A 22,236-nucleotide genomic window follows, 5' to 3' on the forward strand; every position below is an offset into this window, starting at 1 on the left:
TTGTAGTGGGGATCAAAGCCAGCATCTTATACTTGCATTGCAAGGCAGGCACGGCTCCATTAAGCTAAATCCCAGGTAGAGCTTTCTCTATACTCCTGCTCTACCATATGCAGAGCCTTCCCCACTATCAAAAACCCCACACCACAGTGCTTCATTTATTGTTACCGGTGAACCCACATTCATCACTATCACCCAAATTCCGTAGTTTACAGTGGGATTCACTCTTGGAGATCAACATTCAGTGGGTTTTGACAGATGTTTGATGGTATTCATCTACCATTATGGTCTCATGCAGAGTAGTTTCACAGTACTTTAACGTCCACATTTAGGGCTGGGGATTTAGCTCAGTGGTGCCACTGTCTGCCTGGCAAATGCAAAGCCCTGAGTTCGATCCCTGGTACAAGAAAAAAAAAAATCTACATTTAAAATTTATTCTGTTATTCTAATATCTTTACTATTCTGGACTAACTGCTGTTCTTTGCCTCATGCTGCTTCCCTTTTTCTTCAAGATTATTTTGGATTACATGTGACTTTAGGATTTTCTCATTTTACAGATAAAGGAAAATTTTGTTCTGGAAAGGTGCAGTGACATAGTTTGGTGTGGCAGAGCTGGTACTGGAACCCTGTGGTTCCTTCAGCAGATACTTGCTGAGTACCTATTGCACTGATTGGTTCTTGAATTACAAAGATTAAAGTATAAGTCTCTCATTCCAGAAGGAATTCAAGCTAGTGGGACAATGAGTAAGGAAAACAACTTCTAATCCAATATGCTAATTTATCTAATGGAGAACCACATAAAGTGCAAGGAAAGCAGGGTTATAAGTACTTATTTGATTTGGAAAGTCAGAAAAAAATTCAGAGGAAGTAATATTTGATCTGAAGAATACAAACTGTGAAAAAAAGGGAGGGCTTTCTACTCAGCAGGAAATACCTTTTGCAAAGGTTTAATATTATGCTCATTAAATCCATAGTAAACTATCAATTTAGTATAATTCCAAACAAAATCTTAAAAACATTTTCATAGAACTTGATAAGAGTACTCTAAAATGGGTTAGAATAGCCAGACAGCAATTAAAAAGAACAGCAATGAAAGGAGCAGAGGTCTTGCCCTGTCAAGGGTCAAAGGATATTATAAGATATATTAATTAAAATGTGCGGAATTTATGTAAGAAAAGACAAACAGAGCAATAGATGCAATAAAGATTCCAAAAATAAACCCTGGGAATTAAGGAAACTATAAATTATTAGCTATAATTGTCAGTTCAAAGGTCATTCAGCTACCTTTTTCCAGGATTATATACAATGAACTTTTCAAATCTAGAGATAAGATTGCTAGGCATATGAACTGAAATGCATTTGGCACATGATAATTTGTATGAACATCAAAATCTTACCTTAGCTTCTGCCTTCAACTGGCGATTTTATGTTTTAGGGTTTAAAAAAATTTTAACTTGTGAAAAATAGGAAAATGTATGTTGATGTTATAGAAAAATGTATTGAAACATGGTTTGTATATATGTAGTCAAATTATAATATGTTATAATTCTTATGTTAACAGTAACATGTGCATAGAAGTAAAAAACTAATCCCCCCTTTAAAGAACTGAGGATCTGAGAAGCCTTGCTGGGCTCCAGACTAAGCCTACCTCCTTCCTCCTGGGAATGCCCAGCCTTGCAGGCTCCTCCTCCACACCATCAGGCCACTCCTCATGAAGAGCTTCAGCTGGGGCAATGAGGGAAGGGGTGGAGATGAGGGAGGCAAAGAAAATGGCTCCTTAAGGTTAGAAATTCAGGGAAGAGTGTTTAAGAGAACAGAACAGGGAAGAATTAATGCTTGGTCCACTCAGATTTGTCCGCAGCAAATATTAATCTGTTAAATATATTTACTATCCTATTTTTGTCCCCTTTATTTTCCATTATTCATTTCATTTGATTTGTTGCTTATTTTCTTGATAGATATAGTGCATAGAGATCTAAAACTGGAAAACATAATGGTTAAAAGCAGCTTTATTGATGCTAACAATGAAATGAACTTAAATATAAAGGTAAGATAGAAATGATAGTAAATATCTGTCTATACACAGTTTAATAGCAAAGCAAAAAATGTATATTTTTAGATAATTTTGGTGGATTTTGAGCAGCCAGGAAATGAGTGGTTTGTGTTAAAAAATAAAAATGTCACAAAGGACGTTTTAGCTGACAAGAATAATTTTACAAGTTAAGTGGTGCAACTGAATGTATTTTTTAAAGTACATATTCATTTGGATGGTTCTAAATCATTAGTTAATAGCAAGCAAACAGATGCTCTGAATTCTAATTAATTTCAAAATTATGCCTGGTAATTTAATGTAAATGTTTTACAGATTTAGAGAAAAACACACCTTGGCTGTGCTTTTGCTAATTAATGCTATCTATAGTCTGTATTTCTCATTGAAAAATTTCCTGGGTGTGGTATTAATATTTATGTCTTAAGCACAATTAATGCGCCACGTATTTATTCTTGAAGATTGTATTCAAATTAAGTGTTCCTTAATGTCAAATAAATGATAGGAATCATTATTTATTACCCTGCACTTTAATAGTGACTGCTTTCAAAATATGCAAATGTGTTAATTTTGGAAGGAAATGTTGCTGGTTAGTAATTTCCTGTTGCAGAAGCTGAGTCATAATGTGAGGTAAATAGGCTCAAGAGCACTGTTGGTTCACACAGTGAATGTCCTTGAGTAGTTCCATGGTAGACTTTATGAGGGGAGAAATCATGTTTGTCTTACACTCTTGGGACCTCGAGTAGTGCCTGAGACGTAGAATATGCTTAAATAATATTTGGCAAGTGAAGGAATTGAGTGGCCTCCAAAGAATTAAATTGGATTGTGAAACTTTATATTTATATATGATATCAATATAGATTTTCTGTAGAGAATAATATGTATCGTAATGCTTCAAGTGGGATATTATAAAAAATCATGGAGAAATTGATCCATCTGTTTAGAAAAATATTGATATCACATGTTAACTAGCAACATTTCCTTACACTGGATGATACCAGAAACTTTGCAGTCAGTGTAGACCCAGAGCCTGTATTTGTTTGTAGGATCAATAAATGTGCGTATACTTCTGCTTTCAGACCAAGGGTGTTCTACCTTGGGAGAGAAGACCAAGGGCACATTCTAAGTATTTAATAACCAAGTATTTAATTACCAAGATTTAGAATGGAGCGAGAAAGGTTGCAGTTGTAGTAGCAGACCTCCAGTGTATTTGTAGTTACACTATGGTGTTGTGGGTTTTTTCTTGTTGATTTGCTTTTCATAGTTTTTCTTTTTGGCGGGGGGGCATACTGGGGATTGAACTCTGGTCCTTGTTCTTGCAAGGCAGGCCACCGAACCTCTGAGCTAAATCCCCAGCCTGCTTTTCATAGTCTTTAATAGCGTAGTAATTGTTTTAATTAGTATGCTGTAGAATCACAAAGGAAATAACAGAAAAAAAGAGATAGTATTTACCTATTACAAATAATTATTTTAAAAAGAGGAGTTTCGATGAGTACTGATAATGGATAATTATTTTGCATTTATAATGGTGGTTTAAACTGGAATATAACTTGAATATCAGAAAAATAGATAATAAACACACTAAGGTTAGAATACATTTTGCAATGAAAGAATTTAAAAAAAAACTTTATCTGAAAAATGGTAAATGCTTTCTTTCAAGATACAACTTCCTATTTTGAATGGGTGAATTTAATTAGAGGCCATGAACAGTCTACATGAAGGGTGTTCTCTACAGATTTGAGGAGCCAAGCTTCTCTCTATTGAGTTTCTTCTTCACACAGAGAGGGAGTGGGGAGGGAAAGTCAAGGTTCTTGCTTGTAACACAAGCAAATTCCCCACTCCAAGAACATCTGAGTACATGCAGCTGCAATGTGGTGACAGTTCTGTCTTCAGAATGTCTGAGCTCAGGACTAGAAAATGGGTGACTATGCTGCATGTCTTTCTCTAGGTGACCGACTTCGGCCTAGCAGTACAGAAGCATGGAAGGAGTGAAGCCATGCTGCAGGCCACGTGTGGGACTCCTATATATATGGGTAAGTTAATATACCTCAGAGGATTGTGTTGTATGTATTAAAAAAAGTCAGGCAATAATGGGTCACGATTAAACAATTTGATTTTGCCATCAAATGGGGGTTAATGAAGCTATTTTTTTTTTAATTTAGGTCAAATAATTTCAGTTGTTTTAGTGTTTCTCTCTTGGTTCTTACTTTCAAGGATTTTTGTAAATTTTATTGTTCCTCAAGCCTCTTCTTAAGATTGTTTATAGTTCTTAGGTGATCATACCAAACAGTGTTTTTGTTGAATCATTCCGAAATCATGTGAGTATTTTGGTTCTTTTCAATTTTTATTTAATTTCATTGTCATCAAACACTTTTCATAAAGACTGTTGATTAAATATATATTTGAAAAGCACTGTATTACATTTTTTCTAAAAATGACTTTTAGCTGCTTTTATTAAAGTTTATTTAAATACCATAAAAGATGTTCAATTCATTGATTTTTTTATATAATTACAGAGTTGTACAACCATTACCACAATCCAGTTTTAAAATAATCTTAGCCTAAAAAGTTCCCTCATGCTCATTTATACCTATCCCAGCCCCAAGGAGCCATTAATCTTTCTAGATTGGTCTTTTTTTGAGGTTTAAGGAGGTTTTTCTTTATCTCATTAGATTTTTTTTTACATTTCTTATAGATGGAATCATACAATATGTAGTCTTCTTTTATATCTGGCTTACTTTCACTTACCATAATGGTTTTGAGGTATATTCATGTTGTAGCATTCATCTGTAGTCTATTCCTTTATATTTCTGAATAGTTATCCATTTTGAATATGCTTTATTTATCAACTTATGTCTGATGGACACGTGGATTGTCTCCAGAGTGGGGCTACTGTAAAAGATGCTGCAGTGAACATCTGTGCACGAGTCTTTGTGAGGACGTGTGGTTTCATTTTTCTTGGATAGCTACCTAAGAGTGAAATTGTTGCATAGTATGTTTAGCAAGTACAGTAGTAAACCTATATTTAAGTTTTAAGGAACTATCAAGCTTATTTTCCAAAATAACTTTTAACCATTCCATCAACAATGTGTTTGGGTTCCAATTTTTTACATTCTTGTAAAATGAGGGTTCCAGTGTCTTCACATCCTTGATATTAACTGTCTTTTTAACTTTCTCAGTGAATACATATTTATTGTACCTATTGAAATTATCATATTTCTTTTTAAATTTATTAATGCAGTAATTATATTAATAGATTTTTAAGTGTTAAGCCATCCTTAAATTTTTGGATTAAACCCCAGGTGGTTTAATACACTGCTTTATTCAGTTCACTGCTACTTTATTTAGGAGCTTTGACTATAGCTTTCTTGTTTTGTGCTGCCCTTGTCTTTTCTGATGTTGAGTTGTGTTAGCCTCATTTAAAGTTTTAAAAAATTTCACTACATGCTTATGAACTTTTAAATAATAGATATTACTTATTAATTGTGTGACTTTTTTCCTTAAAATTTTTGGTCCCTTTACCCTTTGGGGGGCATGTTTCTGTTTTATTTTTTATGTATAGTGGATTATTCAGGTTTTCTATATCTTCAATAATTCTGATAATTTGTTTTTCTAGAAAATATTCATTTCATTGAGATTTTATAGTTGGGGGCAGAAATATGCATATTGTATTTATTTATACCTTTAGAGATTTTTCTGAATATTTTGGTTATAACCCTTATTAATTCCTAATATTTTATAAGAAGGTAATATGATGTAGTATTGACATATGGCCTCTGAAGTCACCCAGGCAACCTAGAAATCAAGCTCTATCTGTACTTACTATATGCTTTTGTCATTTTATTTCTATATAATGGGGATGTCATTTATTAAAATTTTTGAGGACGTGTGTTATGTCCAACACTTTTGTAGGTTTTGGAATGTAGTAGTTAATGAAACATAACAATATTTTGCCTTCATAGAGCTTAGTATTCTAGTGGTACAAATAGGAAACAAGATAAATGAATAAAATGTATAATGTGTTAAAGAGAAGTGTTGAGAACAAAAAATAAAACAAAGAGGAGGACTTGAAATATTTATGATGGTAATATCTTTCTTATTGGTTGATGAGAATTAAATGAGAAAACAAATGAGTGTATAGGGCTTAACACAGTGCCTGGTACTTAGTGATCAATTTTACTTCTTGTAATAATACTAACAGTTTTTAAAATAAAATTTGTTTCTTAAGACAATTTACTGGCCTTTTCAATAACCAGCTTCATTTTCAGCCTTCTTGTGCTTTTATGAATGCAATCTAAGACTGTGTATGTATCTATGAGCCCTGCTTTGACTTTCCTTTGCCATGTAGTGTTCTAATTGTTTATCTCTTAGTACACTATAATTTTAGTTTTAGTCTTTTTTTTAATCCAGTAATTAACTAGAAGTAAATGTAGAATTTTTCCAGGTGATCAGGATGTGTTTTATATGCAAATGAATCAGTGCTAGTTTTCCTAGCCTGCTTTCAGTCACCTTTAAGAAATAGTTACTAAAATCATGTGCCACCATAGGACTATATAAATGCAATTTAAATAAAATGTACACATATTAAATGTAGTGGTCAGTGGGTTTGATAAATGTGATCACCACCCCAGTGAAATAGAGCATTTCTTTCAGCACAGAAAATTCCTTTTTGTCCCTTTCTGTTGGTTCTGCGCACTGTTCCTAGTAACCACGGATGATTTCTGTCACCCAATTCAGTTTTGCTTCTCTGGAAGATTATATAAATTGAGGCATACAGTATATACTCTTTTGTGTCTATGTTCTTTTTCTATCCCACATAAAGATTTTGAGGCTTTATGCAAGTTGTCATATAAGTAGTATATTCATTTTTTTATTGCTGAAGAGTATTACGTAGTTCATTTTTTTTCCCTAGTTGATGGATAAAGTTTTAAAATTATGTTATCTTATTTGGGAAAAGGCTACTTTAGATTCTGTTCATATCTTCTTGTTGGCAAAAGACATCTGGTCTGTAGTTACATGGGGAAAATATATCCAAGCACTCTGAGTTTTATGCCTGCTTATTAGTTGTCTACACTGATAACAAGTGAGAGAACAAGAGAGAAGACAGATGGTTTGTGGAGCTTTGCTGACTTCCTAAATGGCTCCTTGGCACAGTTATTCTGGCTTCTGCCTCCCTAAGGGCTGGAATGACAGTGCAAGTAGAAATGCCCCTGATAATTAAGAACACTCTGAAAAAGCAAAGACCGGGAATTCCTGGCCCCTGCTGTGTGGTGCATCAATATGGCAAGCTTTCATTGAATCTAATCACAGAATTTGCCCTTGCGATAGACACTCGGCCATAAAACAACTTGCACTTTAATGATTCAATATTTAAAGATTTTTTAGTGGAGTTAAAGAATACAAGTGTAGTGGTTATTTAAAGGAAAATATTAATTAGTAAATTTTCAATCATTTGGAGACATTGTTGTTAATTATTGCTTAGTCTTATGCTTATCTTTTCACTTCTTTTTGTTGTCTTTTTATTCCTTTAATAGGTACAGGAAATTATATTTGCTTTTTCTAGTTATTATATAAAGGTGTGTGTATACATGTTGGGGGAATTGAAACTTTTTTTAAAAAGATAAATGCATACTTTTTCATGGGAGGCATCCTGTAGCTGTGTGACTTTTGACAGTCACTTAATATATATCAAGCTTAGTTTTTTTTATTGATGGAGTCAAATGCCTATATACCCAACTTACAGGGTTACTAAATTCATACAAATAAAAATTTATGCAAAAGTACTTTGGGAATTTTAAAGTTCTATTAAAATACATACATATACTTTGTAACTGTTTTCTTCTTTCTTTATAAAGATATCAGATCCTTAGTTATGAAATTAATAGGCATGGTTTTACAGTATCTTATGTGACTTTTTAAAAAAGTTAGCCATTGTGAAAAAAAGTCCATCTTTACAAAATGTGCTACCTTAAAGTTAAAAGAATGGTCCCATTGAGAAGGTTGTTTCAGGGAACCCTATTATGAATACTTTCCTAAACCAAGGAGCACAGAGTTGGGGAGCACAAATGCTTGGGAACTAGTCTCACCCCATTTCTTGGCTTTTGATCTGGCCTTGTAGAGGCTCTCTGTCTTAGAATTTTCATTTAGAAACTAATTTCTCTTCTGCCAAAGGAGTGTTGTGATGTTGTTATTATTCTTTTACTAAAGAGATATACAACTGTTTATCTTAGTTTCTCTGTGAATTCAGATTTTGCATGTTGGGCTTGTTTTAAATTACATCTACTTAAGGCATATATTCAATTCTATTTTTGGAAAAGGGCTGAGATATTGTCTTCTACTATAACTACACAATCTTTGCAAAATAATTTCTTAACAATTTCACAGGAATAAAGGGAGACATTTAGTTATACAGCTTATGCCATTGTTCCATTAGAAGCCAAATGATAGGAGTGCGGATACAGTGACATCAATTGTTAAGGCCTGTACATTATTCATTTAACATCTGCTGTTGGTTCTTTTTTCCCTATGGGGGAATAAATGATAACACACCAGCACATTTTTCATGCTTTATATTTAAGCATTTAAAAGTCATTTATTGTATTATTAATATTATTTTATTTCTACTTGTTTGGCAGCACCTGAAGTTATCAATGCCCACGACTATAGCCAGCAATGTGACATTTGGAGCATAGGTGTCATAATGTACATTTTGTAAGTAGCCTGCTAAATGTACAGTGGAAAATGAATGGATAGTTTCTAATAGTAGATGGATTTTAGATTAAAACTAAGCAATATATTTGTAAAAGTGATTTAAAAACCAATTGGGAAGTTATTCTAGAGCTCTTTTATTAGTTGTCAGATTCATCCCTTAGGTATTTTAATACTATAAATTTATAGCTTTCAGCTTTGCTTTTCATTGATCTGTAAATGCAATATACTGTATGGTCAGAGCAAAGTAAAAAACTGTCCTTAACACCTTCCTAATTCTTTGTTATAGTCTAAAGATTTCTTTGTGTTTTCCAATGAGATTAATTTGTTGCCCATCACGTACTGTCACCTGGCCCTGCAGCTGCCCATATGATCAGGGCACGTGGGGAGTGGGCACTGACTCAAGAGAGGTTTGTTCAGGGTCTGGGGAGTGTTCTGTACTTCCTAGTTCCCTTAATGCTACTAAAAACCACAGCAATTCTTGTTCTTCCTTCTCTTTCATTCTTATGATCAATCAAATCCCGAGTTTTGCGCATTTTTTTCTTTGAAATATTCTCACCTATTCTTTCATTTCTCTTTGTCATCCTTTTCTAAATGATTCCATGATCTTTCTGACTATTCTTCCTGTCTCTGGTTACCTTCGCTGGCTCATCGTTGACACTGCTGTCAGGGTTGCCTTTCTAATTCACAAATCTGATCATACTACTTCTTAGATAAACAGCTTAGTAAACCTTTCATGACCTGACTCTAGTGTGCTTTACCAGCCTTAGGCTGGGTGTGTCGTTTTGTACACTTATCTTATTCTGTGACATCCCTAGGCCACTCCATTCTTCATTAACCAGACATACCCTGAATTGCATGTTGTTGGGGTGTGTGTGTGTGCGTGCACGTACACACTCTTTTGTTCTGTACAAACCTCCTGGGTAGACGCAACTCAAACATTAAAGCTTATTTCCCTGACTCCTGTCCTACCTCAGCAGAGTTACTACACTTGCTATATATTTTCCTTCCTACATTCTGCGCAGGATTTAAGGCATCATACAAAAATGCATGGAAAAATGATCGTATTTAAATAAAAATGATAAAATGGGAATGTTTAGTCAGGAAGGTCTGTATAGGTTTACACTTAGATATGTGAACAATAACACATTGTAAAATGAGTTTATATTATACTATTATAATAGTATATATTGTGTCTAGTTTCCTTATTCTAAGTTCTTGAAAAACAAATATCTTAGGTTATTTACCTTTGTATTCCTGGTATTTAATACACTAATAGGTGCATATTCAGTGCTCAGTAGGTTTATTAAATTGAATTAAGTGAATTGTCTAAGAAGTATTCTGAAAAGTCAGTGACCATTGTTCTGCCTCTTGGTAAATATGAATACTTTTATGTTGATGCAACATTGCTTTTATGGTTATATTGCAGATTTCACTATGCACTACCTCATCTCATTGGTGTATAAATATTGACATTACAGTACTTACATTTTCACAGTTCTGTGAAATGGAATACACAGGCAGTAGAAATTGGATGATGTGATTGTTGCTGTAACTCAGCTGGTCAACACACATCATTGCTTAGATAGCATAAAATATAGATGTAGTCACAGTATTTTTGATCACTGTTTTGTACTGATTAGAATCACAGTACAAAAATTCTGAGTATTCATCTTTAAAGTAACTTTAAAACTGCTCTTTTATATTTGTAAGACTTTCTAGACAATACAAGTCAAATATATGTATAATCAAATATTACAAAATTCATGTGGTGTTTGATGTCATCTTAATTTGAATCTGGTATTGAGGAAAATAAATGAATTACAACTTTAAAATCTTTCTCTTAAAGATGTAATTTAAATTTTTCTTCTCCATAGCATGATTCCATGTTATAATAATGGCATCTTCTTTTCTTTACAGTAGACTCTTAACTTAGCTAATCAGTGTGTATTCATTAATCTAGCTGAGTCCAGTGGTGGTATAGATAATTTCCTTCACCATGAGTAGAAACATATTACTTTCTCCAGGGGGGCTATTTTTTGTTTATCAGTTATGTTGGGTTCATTTTTACTTAATTGGACAGTGATAACATACTTTCTCAAGGTGAAATTAAAATAAATAAATATTCTTTATGATTACTGTCCTCTGCTGTTTAGATTCCTGAGCCTGTATCAGAAAATAATAGGAAAGTTTTAAGAGGTATTTTTCCTGTCTTGGATTCCTTTTTCTGGATGTGAGAGAAAATTGCTGTCATAAAATTCTGTATGCTGCTGATTGACCAACCATTAGATACATTTTGTGTAAATAAAATTGCAAAGGGCAGAAAAAATCGGAATTTAAAAAATATAGCCCTTAAGCTATAGTTGCACAATCATCAGGCAATGCAGGGGCAGCTAAGAAATTGGTAGATGTGCATATCTCTGGTTGATAACAGGCTCAATGAACTGGGCTTTTGCAGGACTGCACTTTTTATAATAAATAGTAATTGTCCATAAGGCCATTTTTCTGGCTTTTTGTTTTCTATGGTTTTTTAAATTGCAGTTTTAAACTAAACATTGGGAATGTAAGATGCAAGAAGGGAGTATCAGAATTTACTGGAAAAGTAAAAAGCGTTAAGAGTTTGCTTAACGACTTGATAAATACTGATCTCCTAATAAGAACCTATTGGTAAATGAAAAACTTCATTGTCCAGCCTACTTTGATGAACTATTAGGATGAAAGTCAATTTATCCCCTGGGAAATCATCATCATCATCATCATCATCATCATCATGACCATGACCATGAAAAATAATTTATGAAATTTTCACTTATTGAAAAAATATTCCTGAGTTAAGTTTTTAGACAATGTGAAAAATATAACTAAAGAAAATCAGTAAAAAATATATTAAAATATTTGGAGGTTATCATACTAAGAATATACAGCAGATTGGGAAGTGGAATGTGTCGCGAGCCGGATTGCCTTGGGCAACTCGGTCTGCGACTACAGGGGCCTGAACTGGCGAGGCGTGAGCAAAGAGGCACACACTTGATACACAAGGAGTTTACTTTAGTTCCTCATCTCCGGATCTCTACCCTGCTCTCTCCCCCGGAAGGGGTGGCAACATATATACCATAATGCAACCAATCAGCATACAGAGAACAGATTATTACCTTATAAGGATACATCAAACACCCACGGGAACATATCATGTGATCTACAGGAAAACTAAACCTAATACAAAATGGCTTCATAGGCTATATCATAAAATGGCGGAGGGGCGGATCTATGGTTCTCCACAATTCCTCCTTTCCTTTTTAACAAAAGCAGCAATGAAGGCAATGGCAAATGGAGTCGACGTTACATGCCCACAACATGCTCCTGTTCTTGCGCGAGAATCAGGAAGGTGCCAAAGGGGCCCTGTCTTAGGCGGCCGAGTCACCATAACTCCTTACCCGTCATCAGCAGAAGGGCTTATGTCCTTTGTGCCTGTCTTAGGTTGGTAGGTATGGCCTCTATTCCTTACCTGTCTCTGGGTTCCCCAAGGGCGGAAAACATGAACATGAGCTCTGTCAGGTGCGACAGGCCTGAGCCAAATAAATGGCTACACGTGGCTCGTCGCCAGCCGAGGCAGCCTCTACTGCCAAGGCCAAACGCTCATAGCGATAACGCCCTCGTTGCCAACAGCAATATACACAGCAGGATCCAATAACAAGCAATAATAACACTCCTAATATTCCTCCCCAGACTAGAAGCCATGAGGGGGAAAACAAGCATTTCAAATTCTCCCAAGCCTCAGCTAAGAAATCCATATCCAAGGTAACAGGCTTAGCTCTGATGGAGCTCAATACATCTATGGCTAAAGTAAGAGAATTGATATAATTAAGGAAAGTTGAATTCCAGGGACCATGCATATAAGCAGATAACTCTAAAAGCCTTTGGGAATGATTAACAACTGAAAACGGCGTGAGACAGAGATTGACATAACGGGGATCACAGGCCAACCGGCTGTGGGCCCATAATCCTTCTAATTCTTCCTGTATGAGTTCCACCACTTCCTGAAGCACAGCAATAGCAGTTCCAAAATGTGGATTAAGCAATCCTTGAATGCGCAGCAACGCCACTGCGGAGGTGATGGCAGACACCAAGGTTATGATGCCAGTGATGATGCCCGCCACCACGGCACCTGCCACTCTTTTTCTGCGAGAAGGGGAAGAAATCCGTGCCCAAACAACAGCGGAGAAGTGGTTAGAAGTATTCAAAGGAATCCACACCTGAAAGGGAATTTGTAAGACGGCCATAACAAGCTGTTCATGACGAAACACAAAAGATTGATACATTCTTGTCATCTTATGATGCATGTAACAATTACAAATACAAAGAACCATCAAAACTACAATGATAACCATCACAAACATGTTACAATAACATTTTTATAATTCAGACCTAAAATAACCAATATAGACTCTTAACAACATATTTAACAAAGCATATCTTTTATAAGGCTATGAAAATTATCCTGATGGCTCCCATTAGTGAACAAAGATCAGAATAAATTTTCTGAGCAGCTGCTTCTTTACCTATAAATCCAGGTTGTAGATATCAATAATCTATTTATATTTGACATCATTTTAATCAAAAAACATACAAACATCTTTGAACATTTAGGACAAACATATAACACTTAAGACAGACAAACATATAAGACAATTTTAACGAGTGCACTCAGATGGTTTTGGCCAATTGAATTATAAGATCTTGTTGTTATGACTAGTCAAAATTTTTGCAGATCAAAATTAACAGAGATCTCTTGTAGAATTAGGGTTAAAGGAATGAAAGCTCTTCTTGACTGTAAATGATTTCCACACACCTTCTTTATATACTTAGGGCTTCTGGTCTTGTATATCTTTCTTTAGCTGTTTTTAACGAGATGCAAAAGCATAACTCTTACTTATAGCTTTCCTAATGTTTTTCTTTCTCATTTACTAGTAACCTTCTATTTGTGGATATAAAAAATAATCATTTACTATGATAGGCAAAGTTGGAAAAGCAAGAAGAATTAGCTCTTAGGAGGAGCCTTCACAATCTTTATCTTTAAGGGATTAACAGAGTGTGTAATGACATCCCACGAAGTAACACCGGAAGATTGTCTTTGGTCCTTTTCACGGCTTGTGTTAATCTGTTTGATAAAATGCTCCGGGATCTACCATGGTTGATCAGCATTCTGTGGAAAAACACAAGCAAAAACCCCTTCCCCAACTGGGGGTGCATAACCAATTTAAACTCAAGAGGGCGATGTTCTCTAATTGGCCCTTGGGGTCCCTGTACTTGAATGATGGCGAATAGTCTAAAGACTTCCTCCCCTTGTGCTGCGGCACATTTAAGAGCCTCTTGTAAAGGAGATGCTATGCCTTGAGACCCATCAGATGTTGTGGGGTCTTTACCATTGGGCTCATTTGTGCCCTGGCGGATATTGCTCAGGCTGCTACTTAGATCACCTGTGCCAGGCAATTGCTGCCAGGCATATCTAGTGCAATTAGCAATCTGGTCAAAGACTGGTGGCTCGTATTGCATCTGGGCCTGAGTAGTAGCAAAGAGCCCTTCTCCTGTAAGCATCTCATAGCTCGCTAAAGCTACTCCCGCCTGTTGATTGCGGTGCAGTCACTGCATTGTTCGGTATAATTAGTCAACCATAGGAGGTAATCTCCTCCTGATAAGACAGCTTTGCTGACTGCCTTCCAGTCCCCAGGTGTAAGCCAGTTCCCAGCCAGACTCTCAAAAATGGCCATGGTGAATGGCGCTGAAGGTCCATACTGATTAATTGCTAGTTTCAACTCCTTTATAATTTTGAATTCAAGGGGTCTATACTCTCTATATAGGCCTTGTGGGCCCTGCAACTCAAAAACAGGGAAGCGTCGCTGGACTTCCTCAGTGCTTTGTTATCCAAGGCATTCTGTAAGCACTTTTCTAATGGACTTCTTTTCTGACTTAATGATAGAGAGGCGAAGCGCCCTTCTACCAGAGTAATAGAGAAGTCTCCTGCGTGGCCATGTTCGGGGAAATTTCTCTTTACAAAATGGCCCCAAAGGCAGGTTCTCCTCATATAGAGAAGGGGCAGTAGGCGGAGCTGAAAGAGGAAGTGCAGAGGCGGGCAGCGCAGGATAAAGACAGCAAGAAGAAACCGGAAGAGGAGCTTCCGAAAGACTTGTTGCTGCAGCCTCCGCCATGTTGTCTCTCTCTATATTGCTCTTTTTCCCTTCAGATGCCTGTGAGCATGTACTACGTCTTTCCTTTTCCTCAGAGAGATGTTCCTCAACTTCATTAAGCGCTTTGTCCCTTAACCAGGGACAGATAACATCCATCATGCGTACGAAGGATGCAATTTGAATCTTGCTTGCCTTAACTCCTTGCGTCTGTAAAATTTTCTGGATGGTGTGGGTAATAGAGTCCGTAGACGGACCTTGTCCCATTCTTTCTGTTTTCTATAAACACGAGCAAGCGAGAGTAATCAACCTTCCTGGTTGCCTTTACTTACCACTGCGTGAATCAGGCGCAGCCGCTGCTCCGACGGATTGCCGTCCCTCTTAACCCGAGGCAACCTGCGTCCGTTTCACTTTGCCCATGAAAATCGCCAAGTCCAGGTCCCTGTTTGGGCGCCACCTGTCGCGAGCGAGATTGCCTTGGGCAACTCGGTCTGCGACTACAGGGGCCTGAACTGGCGATGCGTGAGCAAAGAGGCACACACTTGATACACAAGGAGTTTACTTTAGTTCCTCATCTCCGGATCTCTACCCTGCTCTCTCTCCCGGAAGGGGTGGCAACATATATACCATAATGCAACCAATCAGCATACAGAGAACAGATTATTACCTTGTAAGGATACATCAAACACCCACGGGAACATATCATGTGATCTACAGGAAAACTAAACCTAATACAAAATGGCTTCATAGGCTATATCATAAAATGGCGGAGGGGCGGATCTATGGTTCTCCACAGAATGGAATTATGCTACTTTATTCTTTTAATAATAAAGTGCAGAAGCATCCTGAGAGTCGAAGGGTAGACATACAGCGTGACCTCTGTGATGAGTCCAGCTCCAGCTTCTGTCTGGTGGGGTGCCCTTGGTTGTGGGGGTTGACAGTAAGGATGAGGGCTAATATCTGTTGAGAACTGAACTCAACTTTTAAGCATATTATTGTAGTCTTGGTTATTGTAGAATTACAAACAGGCCCACTTTATACACACTGCTCATAGTTTTATTGATGTTGGTCATTTATTCTCAGCTTTCATCCTTTCAGACATAGGGATCAAATCATGGTCTCATTTTCCGTATCCTGACTTTCATTTTGTATACCACTGTTAAAAGGCTGAGGCCACTTTAATGGTTTTTTGGCTTTCACTCAGAGCATATAGAAATTTCCAGGGATATTCTTTGTTTTTGTGATTAGTTACATTTATGTAATATTTTACCGTGTATAAAAGTCTCATGTGGTCATTTGAGTCTGACAGTTCTCATTAGACTCATGGCCACATTTCCATAACTAGTTTGCATTGTATTTTATCTTAAATTCTTGTCTTATCCTTGCTTACACCACTTATATTGTAGATTTGAACTCATATACTTTCTTGTATTTTAACTCAATTTAAGCATAGAGTTTCCCTACTTTTAAGAGTTTTTAGTCATATGCAAATCAAAGGTTTCAATATATACATGTATACTTCCTCTTCTAGGCCATTTCTCTGTTTTGAGAAAAGAACCTAGCATGGATCTTAGAAACCCCATTGCTTCCATTCTTACATGTAGAGAGGTGTTCTTTTCTTCCAATCTTTCACTTAAATATGAAATATTACTATTACAAATATTGCAGAAAATTAATTTTAATAACCTTGTTTTGATTAGTTTTTAAACATTTAAACAAAAATCATTGTCTTTATCTAGATTATGTGGAGGACCACCCTTTTTGGCAAACTCAGAAGAGAAGCTTTTTGAGTTAATAAGAAAGGGAGAACTACATTTTGAAGATCCAATCTGGGATTCCATAAGTGATAGTGGTAAGTGTAGATTTATTATTATTTACTGAGCCAAATAACAAGAAAGTTCACCAATAATAAGAACATTTTAAATATCTGTTTTTTACTATAGACCATTAAACTAGATGATCCGTGCAATAACACTTCACTTTAAACCTTAATTATTAGGCATTCATAATGATGCTATTTGACATCTTTCCTTCATGTTGTATAGATAATCTAAATAAGTTATAAAGTATATGATTGTAAACATAGTTAAGAGAAATAAAAATTTTCAAGATTTTTCTTTTATTTGCAGCTAAATGTGTTTTGAAGCAACTTTTGAAAGTAGATCCTGCTCACAGAATCACAGCTAAGGAACTACTAGATAACCAGTGGTTAACGGTAAGTTACAGTAATATTTTTCCCCTTCTTTTCCAACATGCTATCATTGTTCATTTCTTTGCACTTGGCTTTGTAGTTTTTGTAGATAGTTTTTGGTTTTGTTTTTGGTTTTTTTTTTTTTGGTACCAGGGATGAACTTGGGTCCTTGTGCTTGTGAGGCAGGCAGTGGCACCACTGAATTAAATCCCCGGACCGTAAGATAGCCTTAAAGCAATCAAATTAATTTCACCTCTTGACAAGTTAAAAAAGATTAATGGACACTTTTCTTTTTACCTTTTCTGAAGAAATAAAACAAAATTTCATAAGAAAATAACAATAGTTAATACATAGTTTATTATTTGTTTCAATCACATTACTAGTTTATCTTAGATCATGGAAAATAAAATTGTGTGTTATTATCTGTTTCTTTTTTTGTAAGAATCTTTTTGGTTTATGTTTTATACTCTGGGCAATTTTAAACTGTGCACTACAGTTGTTTACATATATTTATAGAAATTTAAATGAATTTTGCTTTATTCTTTGTCTTGAAGGTATCATATCCGATAGAACAGAGCTGAGAGATGTCTTTTTTAAAGCTATAACATACTGAAACAGTCTGTATACAGTAGTTCAGTGCTACAAAACACTGGAACCATCCACCTCTTTCAACTCTTTGGATGCAGCGAATCTTTGGGGACTCAGAAAAGCCAAAGTCTCCACAGTGGCTGTTGCCTGGCTTTAAATCTTAAACAGTTATTTCTTTACATGTTGTTTTCCATAACTGGAGTAAATACACCCTGTGTCTTACTGACCTCTATGTCCTTGTTCTCAGAATAATACCATGTCACAGAAGGAACTTTGAAAGGGACTGCTGCTTACTTTTCAATATTTATTCTCTATTTTCCTTTGGTAATAAGGCCTGATTTTAAGCTGGAAATATTGTTATCCTGTTAAAAGTCTTCATACCCTGTTCTTCTCTGCTACTCATCACGGTGTTCTATGAGATGTGAATGGGAATGGCAGTTTCCTCTTACATGGAGAGGGTATGGCATTCTTCATGCCCTTCCTCTTTCTTGGTGACTGAAAGGCAGATGTAATGGCTGGAGTTTTGTTGTCCATTTTAGACCATAAAGTGGAACCTATGAACTGGAGAAGGGAGAGCAATGCAATATCAAAATTCAAGGCTTATAGCTCATACAGTTGCCACACAAACCTTTGGCTACATATCTCCAGTCTTTCAAAAAATATAAATAACAGACTTCTTACATCTTTAAGACACTGTACAACACCCCACTGAACCTAATCCCAGTTAATACAACATTCAATAAACAACTGCCAAATGAGTGTATTATTTGGTAAATGAATAGGTCTATAGATATATCAGCAAAAGTTTAAAAACTGAGACTAGATATTACTAGAGACTCATAGAAGTATTACTAAGCAGTATTATTTTTTTATTATTTTTGACAGGATCTTACTACTGTACGATTCAGGTTGGCCTTGAACCTACTATGTAGCCTAGGCTCAAAAGCAGGATGATCCTCCTGCCTCACCCTCCTTAGTGCTGGGATTACAGGTGTGGGCCACCATGCCTGGCACTAGCAATATTAATCTGTGAAAAAATTATACATTGATTATTTGCTAGATGCTGTATTAGTACTGAGGATACATTATGTAATTACATTTGAAATGTAAATTAACATATAATTATAGTCTTAAAAGATCACTCTGACTGTTGGCCAGACAATACCTTAGAAATAGAGAGTTAGATATATATTGAAGTAGTACTATTGAGAGATGATAGTGGTTTCAACCGTGTGATAGCAATAGAGATGAAGAGAAATACATGTGAAATATACTTTTTTTCCTCATTGAGTTTATTGGTACATTTTAGGTATACAGTACAGTTACATTCATCGTTGTTATCTTGTACCTTTACATGACAGGTCTTGGTTCTCATTTTTTCCCTTTATCCCTGCCCTCCTTTCACCCCCCTTCCCTTCCCTATTTACAAATACTTTATTTCAATTTTTTCATTTTCTCATTTTTTCCTTTTCCTTTATTACTTTTCCCCTACCCTTTCCATTTTCCCTTGGAATATACTTTGTAGGAATATAAATGACAGAATTTGGTGATGAATTAGATGAGAAATAAGGATAATGGAAGAATTAGTATGATATCTAGGTTTTGGTATAACAACTCTTTGGATGATGGTGCCGTTTACTAAGATGTGGAAGACTAGAACAGAATAGATTTTTTTCTGGGATGAGGTTGGTATATATCAGATGTGATAAGTTTGAAATACCTGTGTAGCTTCCAAATTAAGAGATCAAGTAGGTGATTGAATATATGAGTCTGGAACTGGAGAATTCTGAGCTGGAGATATAAATTTGAGAATCCTGAATATGGAGATGCCATGTAAAGCCATTTGACTGAAAGATAAATTGGGAAGAAAATACCAAGAGGTAGAAGAAGCAGCCCCAGAAACACACTCTAAAATATTACAACATTTAGAAGATGCCCTAAACATATAGAGGTATCGCTCTTCCAAAATCTCTGGTTTTCCTTCAGCAATTTCTAATCATTGCTTTGAATAACATTTTTTTCTTTAAGGGCTGAAAACATAGTCTTCACTAGAGAATGGATTGTATCTGCCCTCTTCTGTGAATATCTTGATCTCTTATAGGATTCTGTGCAGTAATTATTTCTGGCCTAAAGTAATTGTGCAAATGAGTTAGCAGCTAGATCATTGCAAAAATGTAATGAGTAGATTTGTAGTAGAGAAAAATGAAAAATTGTAAAACAGATGGTGTGCCTTAGAAATTTATCTCTTTTCAGCATCACACAACATTCGGGTTTGGCCATTTAATTATTTGTTTTCTAATTAGTACAACTTTATTTCTGGCTTTGGTCATTTTTCCAGAAGTCTCCATTTTTGATCCTCTGTAACATTTGTCTCTATGAAGTCTTTGCCAAGTGGATAGAGAAGTGACAGATATGTGTACTATATTGGACTCCCCTAAGGAGTTCACTGTATAAAATTTAGAATACTGGCATTTTACAAACTTCTGAGAAACAAAATGCCTTTCTTCTTAACCACTTGAAGTCTTACTTCCTATAATTCATAGGCTCTCTATGAAATAATTTAAAGAAAATCTTTTGCAGTTCCTAACACCTAGTAATAATATTGTTCAAAGAGCTCTATTGGACAAAAAGTATCTGTGATTTAGCCTATGTGTCATACATTTTGAATCATGGAACATACTGCATTTGAAAAGTATTCTGAGAAAAATAATTATTTCTCTATGTACATTCAAATGAATGGAATGTCAGCTAACTACATATTGCTATTCTGAATTCAAAAGTTATATGTTAGATATAAGGAAAAATATTCAATAAAAATGAGTCTTCTGAAAAGAAAGTTTGATGACTACCAGTGCCAGGATTGTAACTATTATTTTCTTTTATCTATTTCTTCATTTTTCCCTCTCTACTATTGCAGTGGCTGAGAAGATAATTGCTTCTGATTAGATAATTGCTTCTTGGTACTCCTTTAAGTTCCCTGGTGATAGGTAACATCAAAAATTTACATTTTTCAACAAGTTTCTGGGAAATTTCTTATACCTACTTATATATTCAAATCAGTAGTATAAATTAAGAGAGTTGGTTTTCTTCCATAGCTTGTTAAAATGTAGCTCCCAGTTTTGAGCTTTATTGATATTATTTATATATTATTAAGTAATTTTCAACACACTTTTTTATGCCTACCATGTTCTAGGACCTATAATAGATAATAAAATATAGTTAAAATCATATTAGACATAGTCTCTGACTTGACTTAAAATGTAAAGAAAAAGAGAACTTACATTACAGTAAGGGAAACAAGCTATATATAAGATAGCAAATGCAGGGAAAGAAATGACAAATGTCATAAGAAATTGCCAAATGACCAAAGGTACAGAGGCAAGCAAGGTGAAATCAGGAAGTTCAATTGACTGTCAGATAATATACCTGAAGAAAAAGAGTGGGAAATGAGACTAGGAAAGGAAAGAAAATTGTGAGAGGATTTAAATTTTAAGTTAAAGAGTTTTAACTTTATTCCACAGTAAAGAACTTTTGTGTGCTCTTTGAAATGAATGAATTATTCTTATAGTGCATCTATCTTGCAAGGTGTCTTATTTTAAATGATGAAATAGTCATTTAAATGTCTGTTGATTTTGACAAATGTTTTTTGACTTTAATACATCAGATTATAGGAGTACAAAGATGAATAAAACACAGACCCTCCCCTTGAATGCTTGCTGCGGTTACAGTCTTCAGTTTTCTTTATAGTCACAATTTACAAAGATACTTGTAATCAAGGTAGTAGGGTCAAATTTCAGAACAGTATTTCCTAATATATGAACAGGGCCCTTGTTCATTAATTTACAAATTGTTATTCAGGTTTTGGTCATTAGCTTTTGACCTTTGGCCTTGACATACAGAAAAAAGATGGGGATTATCTGATGCCTAACTAGTTGTTGATCATTATTGTTTTTTTGTTTTATCCTACATATGCATAGGTCCTAAAACTTGGTAGGTATAAAAAAGTGTGTTGAAGGAATTACTTAATGTATAAATAATACCAATAAAGCTCAAAACTGGGAACTACATTTTAACAAGCCATGGAAGAAAAACAATTTTCTTAATTTATATTACTAATTTAAAAATATAGGTGGGTATAATAAATTCCTCAGAAACTTGTTGAAAAGTATAAATATTTGATGTTACCTGTCACCAGGGACTTAAAGGAGTACCAAGATGCTATGGCAATTATCTAATCAGAGGCACTATAGGATAAAAATATACAGAACATATCCTCTCAACTTTATTTTACTATATATTGTTATTACTCTGAATTATCTCATGTATAAGAATATGAGGAGTCCCTATTTAATGAAACTTTTAATTTAAAAGCCTATTAGGAAGAAGCTCATTATTAGCCAGGACACTTGAGGATCTGTTCAGTATTAAATTATTTATATATACTAAAATTGCAACAGATGTTTGTTAAATACTGTGTGCTATGGAGGAACACAAGGGTCAGTCTGACACAGTAACACAGGTTG

The 22,236-nt window shown here is 35.1% G+C and overlaps 1 protein-coding gene across 5 annotated transcripts in view; it reads left to right on the top strand.

Annotated features, from left to right (window-relative positions):
* Window positions 1-22,236, top strand: part of Stk33 (serine/threonine kinase 33) — a 192,244-nt gene that overhangs the window by 125,492 nt on the left and 44,516 nt on the right. For 4 of the 5 annotated variants that reach the window (XM_033764163.1, XM_033764162.1, XM_010615349.2 and 1 more), the window contains 5 exons: window positions 1,956-2,044; window positions 3,993-4,077; window positions 8,680-8,755; window positions 16,674-16,786; window positions 17,064-17,149. In XM_033764163.1, the coding sequence (XP_033620054.1) occupies window positions 1,956-2,044; window positions 3,993-4,077; window positions 8,680-8,755; window positions 16,674-16,786; window positions 17,064-17,149 (449 nt within the window). The remainder of the gene's footprint in view (window positions 1-1,955; window positions 2,045-3,992; window positions 4,078-8,679; window positions 8,756-16,673; window positions 16,787-17,063; window positions 17,150-22,236) is intronic. The other variant, XM_033764164.1, reaches the window with a different exon arrangement.

The sequence above is a fragment of the Fukomys damarensis genome, unplaced genomic scaffold (assembly GCF_012274545.1).
Source record: "Fukomys damarensis isolate Sample0158 unplaced genomic scaffold, DMR_v1.0_HiC HiC_scaffold_16, whole genome shotgun sequence".
NCBI classification, from domain to species: domain Eukaryota; kingdom Metazoa; phylum Chordata; class Mammalia; order Rodentia; family Bathyergidae; genus Fukomys; species Fukomys damarensis.